Genomic DNA, 7376 nt, shown 5'->3' on the forward strand with positions numbered 1-7376 from the left:
ATTAAAATCAGCAAAATAAGACCATGAAGAATCTCTTCTATGTTTAGACTGTGTTTGAATGATCCGTTCTTCTGTCAGATCTGATAAAAACATGAGATTCTGTTGGAGAACCAGAACCTAACCCTTCCTCTGTCGCCCTCTAGTGTCACGAGGCGGAGTTGCTGAAGCACCTGGCCGAGAGGAGGGAGCACGAGCGTGAAGTCGCTCAGAAAGCTCTGACCAAAGAGCGCCAGGAGCATCGGGCCGACGCCTATAAAGAGCAGCGGCAGATGCACCTGAACGCATCGCAGGAGCACCTGAACGCATCGCAGGAGAGACTGCAGGAGGAGGTGAGAGAGCAGCTGTTATCATCAGATTTCAGTCTTTCTTATTGAGATGTCTGGTGTTTTATGAATGAATGGATCACTAACGGGAGTTTCTGTTTGTGTCTTTCAGGACAAGCACAGTGTGGAGGTGAGGAGCTGGAGGAGAAAGAGGGGATTCTGGGTAGACGCACTGACACAAAACATAAAGACAGTGTTGTAATGAGAAGAAAATTACACGAGTCACCACCGCTAAGCTAAAGGCGGCTAATGTTGACGTTTACTCTCATTTAGAAAATTGTTAGCAGCGTTATGATCTCTTCAGCTTCTGTTAACCACTGAGCTTGTTTCAGGCTAACCCACAAACACATTCAAAAAAACATTGACTTTTAGACCAGGGTAAAGAAAGTGGTTAAATAATTTCCTAAAATATACCTTTTTAGATTTGTAGATCAATTAACAAAAGGCTTAAAAACAGTATCAGGTATTTCCAAATCTGTTGACACCCATGGAAGCTCACTATAGTCTGAAATTTAGTTTTTGCTGCAGCATTATGACTTTCTCTTCATAAAAAACATTTTCTCTGCAAACTATTGGCAATGCAGACGTGATGTATTGATTGTGAGCATTATCATTACAAAAAGTACCAAATTGTCATTGATGAGGGTTGGTTTTAGGTAACGTGTGTTTCACATTTTATATCTTAATGAGAGGCTTTGCCAACATTCACATTGAAAGTTTCTTCATTTCTAATCTCAATTTGATCCCTTTTAGCCCAATTTATCAATGTTTTGATCCAGAGAGTGTTGGATGACCATTAACGCCTCCACCCTCTTTCCTCCGCTGCAGGTGTCTTGATGGCCTGATCACAACACAAGCTGAAATCAATTTGGAAGCCATTTCCGAGGGCGGATGATCTGAGGACTGAAGAGCCGGCGCTGCTCCAACTGGAGTCTGACAGGAAGAGACTCACATAAACAGAGTCAGAGAAGAAGAAACAAGAGGAGGAGGACTGAAGGTTGGACCTCCTCTGAACAACCAGGACTCTTCTTAACGAGATAGACTCTTTAATAACGAGATAATCACTTCTCAAGGACGCTGCATCTTCATCATCAGACGGCTCACGGAGGCTTTACTGCACCGACAGTGCCAATGTGTTCATGTGTGATTGTGTACGTATCAAGGAATATTCTGGAAAGTTTGACCACACCTGAAACTTAAATTGGACCGTGACCCAAAGGAAAAGACACCGAAACAAGAAGTGAGTCCAGAAAAGAGCAGAGAAGATTGGATATGGTGGAATCTGATATCTGGATGTACAACACCTCTGAGTGAAACAGCTCCACCTGCTGCCAAGTCTAGATAATTACAGTTATTGTGAAACAGAACCATAATAAAGAGAGTTATACTGGGCTCTTAAGTGATATCTAAGGGAATTAAAGTGAGTCAAGACGGTGTTCAAACACAGGTCCGACAAATCCAATACCAATACTGGACTTCGATTAGACCAAAGATAGTTGTGTGTCTGATACTAAGTGTCCTTGTAAAAACAATGGCGAGATAAGGATGAGGCAAAAAACCCACAAACAAGACCATCAAACTCAGATACATTTGGGCAATTGAGACCAGTCTGAGTCACAGAGATCTTTAGAGGCTGATGAGTTTGGTTAAAAACACCCCAAGAAAGCCAAAGGAGTTAAAACGCTTACAAGAGCCAGACATGTCCTGGTCAAAATGTCGACGGTACAGAAACAGTTCAAATATAGATTATACCAATAAGAGTCTCACGGAGAAACCTGGTCTCCTACAAATTACGTTCTTATTCAACAAAGCAGTGCTGTCAATTATGTTTAGATGGTATTTAGTATCACAAGTATGCTTTTAACCAAACTCCCTATAAGGTGAGTGTGTGGGTCAAACCAAACACAACTCTTACCCGTGTAAAGGTTATCAAAATGTGAGCGTAATGGGAACGTGATTTTGTAGGAGATCTGGAGAGGCTGTGATTAGTCCTAGACGATCAATAAGTAAGTCACCACAAAAGAAAACACGATTAGACCTGAGTATCGATCTCCTTTCACACCTCCCAAGGTTTGTTTTATTTTCAAGTTTGTAGTTATATTATATTTCTGAATATCAAGACATTATACAAACATTAGCATTCTAGCACTAATGCTACCATTTGAAGCTACATTTCAGCTACTGGTGAAAGTATATTATGTCAAGTGTTTACAGCTCGTGTGTGTGTGTGTGTGTGTGTGTGTGTGTGTGTGTGTGTGTGTGTGTGTGTGTGTGTGTGTGTGTGTGTGTGTGTGTGTTTCACTGGCTGTGTTAAGGAGTGATGATGATGATACTAATGACGAAGATGATAAATATTGTACAGAAATCACATTATATTTTAAATTGAATAATAAATCAATGACGCTTTACTACTTTGTTCATCCTTTGTTTTTATTGAGTCAAATAAATACATTAACAGTAATACAAAACCTCCAATAAATACCTCAGTTAAATATTCATTTTAAATAAACTACACCGATAAATAAACATCATATACGAAAAACATCCAATGATCATCTGAGAGCTTTTAAACTCCAGCTCCGGACTGTAGTTAGAATATAAATACATATGGGAAATAAGCAGATTATTGAAGAACAAATACACATTTAAATCAGGGAAATTATGTTTTATCTGGTAATTGGTGCTAGAAATTCTGAGATACTCACTACTTATTTTAAATATACAGCAAGTCCTTATCTCAACTCAATCAGAAAGTCATATTTTCTGTATGAAATTTGGTTTAATTACGCGTATTTGGATTCCAACTTCTAAATCAAAATAAGTAATATTTGTGATTTACTATCATTACTATGACTGTTATGGACTTTTATTTGAACCTTTATGTCCTTTCGTTTTTCTATTATTCTGCAGCAGTTGAATCCAGGTTTGACCCTCTATGCAGACGACTCTCAGATCTACGTCTAAAAAATTACTATCTTGGGAGTTAAATAAATACATCATAAAATACGTTAATTATAAAGGAACTACAGCACGGTCACCGCCGCTAAGCTAAAGGTGGCTAATGTTCTGTAAAGCTAATATATGACTCGAGCTGTAGATATAAGTTCTACCTATACAACATAAATAATACAAAACCATAATTTAAACCAATTTAAAGTCAGATAAATAGAGATGTTTTTTGCTGGTTTTCCATTCTGATTCAGTCCTGGTACTGGACGGTGGGCCGGACGCAGGTGCATCCCACGGCGAGGAGGCGGGACTCCAGCCTGTAGTGGTACCCAGTCTCTGCCCCCTTGGATTTGACGCGCCGCAGCATCATCACCTGGTGCATTATGGGTCGGGATTCCAGGTTCAAGTCCTCGACACCGTCCAAATCCAGGCAGCCGCGCAGAAGACAGCGAGCCTCGGACAGGAAGGGAGGCACGAGGGTGGCATCGTTAGTTATGCTGTGGACGGAGAGAGAGGAGGGACAACATCAGTATAAACAGCATTCAAATATATATTGATTATCTTGAAAAGGAGACTTGAACGAGAACGTGGAGTCATGTGACCGTGCTAGTTTCTTTACAGCAGGAGGGTCCAAACCTTTTCCACTGAGGGCCACATACAGAAACACATACACTCACTTTACTGCATCATAGGTTGAGTTATAATTCAGAAAAATCAATCAAATGTAGGTCAATGATGCTTTCTACTTCAATATGATTTAAGAAACATCCAAGAGGGTTTCAGTTATCCTGTTGCAGCTCATCCCTTAAATCAGAAGCCTCAGATTGATTATAATAAGGGTCCATTTGAAGGGTCTATTTAAAGCTTGTTATGGAAATAAAACTAAGATTAGTTAGAACATGGTCTCAGCTCTAATTGACTGAATGTCTTTGAATAGTGATACTACTGTGTAATATAGGCTCAAATATATATTTAAGAAGTACAATATAAGACAAGCACGAGTTTCAGGTAGGGGCCATACACCATTATACTTTAAGAATTAGAAATGGACAACAGGCCGTAGTTTGGACACCCCTGCTTTGTATCCAAACGTTAGCTTTTTACTTCCCAGACACAGAGATTATTTTCTGACATAATTCAAAATCACATGGAGGAATCCCATTGGACGAGGGAGATGCTGCCTTCAGGGACCGACACAGAAATACGACATGTGTGTTTCCTTACTTGTAGGTCCACGGGGAGACGGAGGCGTTCTGCAGCGGCCGAACACTTCTGTAATGATTCAAGAACTTGTTGTCGATTTGCAGCGGGATCATTTCCGCCTCCGCACCATCAGAGGCCTCGGTGTGGGTCTTCGGGTGTTTTGATTGGCCGCCTACTTTGGGCATTGCTGCTGCCTCCACCATCATCATCTTCATCATCATCATCATCGCCACCACACAGAAAAGCTGAGAAAGAGGAGGAAAAATGTAACTTTTAACACATTTTTTGTTGTTTTTCTTTGCAATGTTTATTAAATGATCTGTGTTTCTGTTTCTAAATTATATGACGCAGTAAAGAGAGTCAGTGAAATGTGGCAGAGGTACAAAAAGATGACTTTAAATGACATTTTGAATCCAGACAATAATGCATAATATCATGTATCATATGTGAAGAACATGCCCCTAAAATACACACAAATACATTGAATTAAAAATGATCATTAAAAACATTTTTAGTTTAACAACCAGCAAAAACAGTCGCGATGCAGATTACTGAATTTCAATTGAAATCTGCTTCTATGGAAATCACAATGATTTAAAAACGTTATACATTTTATCATTCATTTTATGGATTATTGGTCCTTTAACACGTAAAATAATCTACTTTTTTATTTGCTTTTTAACACTTATATTAAGACGTTTAAATATAATTTGTAAGTCAATAATATTTAGTTTATCAATTGGACACTGCTGAAGTTTGTACAGTATCATAATTCTCTTGTTTCATTTAATTATAATTATTGTCTTTTGTATTATTGTTTTACACGTTCGAAATAAATCAAATCAAATCAAACTTTTAAATCCAAACACGAAGTTCAAATGAAGATGCTCTTACCGTGACTTTGGAGGAGTTATTAGCTGAAGCCATCCTGACGTTTGGTCTCTTCTCCGTCGATATTCAGATGTGAATGTTTGATCTTCTGCACCTGATGCTTTCTGGCTTTCTCACTGAAGGTACAGGTGTTTTTCTTCTTCGCTGGTGTTCGGCCCGTATTTATCCTTGTCTGCAGTACTTCCTGTCATGATGTCACCTTCCTCTTCGGCTTCTGTTCCCCCTTTGATCCTCCTCTCTAAACCGCACATGACGAGGCCCGAACCCTCGACCCACTTTCACAACATTCTGCACCGAAAACCGCTGCATCTTTTCTGGGTCATCTTTTCCTGTTCGACCTCAGACACAACGCTTCAGAGATGTGCAATAAAAAACGCTTAGTAATCAGGTAACCTTGTTTGAAAACGTTCTAGGTTTTTCCCATGTATTCATTATTTCGGTAATACATTTTTGTCTGTCAGTGCACAAATCGCTTCATTTATTATTGGCTATCAAAGTATTAAAAAACACTACAGTTTTGAATGCTTAGGGTGTCGCACACAGATAATTGTAATTCTTGCTCTTTCGATTTGACTTTACTCTCCGCCACTTATCTCACAAGTTCTGAACTGCAATTGCAAAAAGGTACTTTTGATGTTTGTAGATTCAGGAACAAATGGCTCGACTTTGAGTAGGCATGTATAAATGTGGGTAAAGTTACCCAAATGATTGTAATTCTTGCTCTTTCGATTTGACTTTACTCTCCGCCACTTTCGTAGATTTACGAGTGCAACGTATTCATGCCTCGACTTAAGAATGTGAGTAAAGTTAAAGCAGAGAAGGAAGTCTCCAGGGATTTGTATTTGAAGATCTTAACATGACAAAACTTCTCTCCAATCAATGTTTTTATTATTATAACTGTTCTATTATGGCTTTAACTTGGTGGGAATCTTTCTTTCGTAGAGAAGGCTGTGAAACGCCTTCAGAGACTGATCTTTGTTGGTGGTGGAGACCAAAAACAGAGCTAAAAGAGACGGATGACCCTTGTTTGTGTTGCCTTCAAGGGTCAGGGTTAGGGTCGTTGATTCTTGCATGTTTTCTTAAAAATAGAAGAAGAAGAAGAAGATGAAGAAGAAGAAGAGGAAGAGGAGGAGAAGAAGAAGAAGAAGAAGATGGTGTGAAAGCCGCAAGAGAGACACGAGGAGAGTAGAAACTTCGATGGCAAACACTGCTGGTTCATTTGGAGCTTCGGCCGGAGAATTGAAAAGACAGGTGGTGTGTCACGAGTTGACACAGCGGATGCCAAATCAATCCTGAAGAACTCTTTCTGCAGCTCGAGGTTTAGGACCCGTTTCGATCGAGTGGGGGGAAAGTAAAACTTTTACTTTTGAAGGCCCGATTTTCGCATGCAGTCGGCGTTGGACTGGAAGTACTGGAGACCATAAACGGTTTTGAAAACTTCTGTCACGTAGTGATCATCTTCTCAATAAAACATCTTTGCTGATGTTTTTTCGAGTCTTCTGGCCAATCAGAATCAAGATTGTAGCCGGAAGTCCCAACGGAGAATAACTTAGCGGTAGAACTCTTCTTTATTCATCCATGGGTACAACTTCAGATAAAAATGAACACATAATGAAATATGACCCCCGGTTTGATGATTGACAGGTCACAGAACAATGGGGGCTATCTACCCTTACCCACAATTTAAAGTAAGTCACACAGACCTCTTTACTCTTCTCGCAGCAAGATGTCAGAACAAAGTGAAAAACAAACAATGGCATAAAATATTATTAATATGTCGGGTAGTAATAGATTTATTTATTTTCTTCTCAGAGTGTACCAGAATGTGTAGTTTATATGTTAGTATTTCTAAAAATCTCCTGGGGGAAAATCCCCCCAGACCGCCCTGCTGGGGTTGGGTTCTCAGCATGTGTGCCTTTTTATATAGTTCAGCTTTGATTCCATCATCTCATTAAACCTTTTTTAAAAGCATACTTTAGTTCTGTGAAGGGATATAAGGGATATATGCAC

General features: G+C 39.4%; 1 protein-coding gene and 1 long non-coding RNA gene across 2 annotated transcripts; one reads left to right on the plus strand and one right to left on the minus strand.

Moving 5' to 3' along the window:
* The first annotated feature begins 243 nt into the window (after positions 1–243).
* On the plus strand, positions 244–2731 carry LOC104958566 (uncharacterized). Its single transcript, XR_799780.1, has 3 exons — positions 244–329; positions 436–453; positions 1152–2731. It is a non-coding gene; the product is annotated as an uncharacterized lncRNA (long non-coding RNA).
* Positions 2732–2758: 27 nt separating this feature from the next.
* Positions 2759–5617, minus strand: LOC104958567 (interleukin-17F-like). Its single transcript, XM_010786308.1, has 3 exons — positions 5370–5617; positions 4497–4720; positions 2759–3769 (listed from the first exon to the last, which is right to left on the minus strand). The coding sequence occupies exons 1-3, from the start codon at positions 5400–5402 to the stop codon at positions 3523–3525; spliced, it is 504 nt and encodes a 167-aa protein (XP_010784610.1). The 5' UTR covers positions 5403–5617; the 3' UTR covers positions 2759–3522.
* Positions 5618–7376: the final 1759 nt, after the last annotated feature.

This window comes from Notothenia coriiceps, unplaced genomic scaffold (genome assembly GCF_000735185.1).
Source record: "Notothenia coriiceps isolate Sejong01 unplaced genomic scaffold, NC01 NC01_scaffold00029047, whole genome shotgun sequence".
Classification (NCBI taxonomy): Eukaryota; Metazoa; Chordata; class Actinopteri; order Perciformes; family Nototheniidae; genus Notothenia; species Notothenia coriiceps.

What these genes read in the sequence shown, in the direction of transcription:
- LOC104958567 (XM_010786308.1), bottom strand. Translation starts at nt 5,402, where the DNA reads ATGGCTTCAGCTAATAACTCCTCCAAAGTCACG. An exon ending in ATAACTCCTCCAAAGTCACG is followed by an intron (nt 4,721 to 5,369) that starts GTAAGAGCATCT and finishes CCTCTTTCTCAG; the next exon opens with CTTTTCTGTGTGGTGGCGAT. An exon ending in GTCTCCCCGTGGACCTACAA is followed by an intron (nt 3,770 to 4,496) that starts GTAAGGAAACAC and finishes CTCCGTCCACAG; the next exon opens with CATAACTAACGATGCCACCC.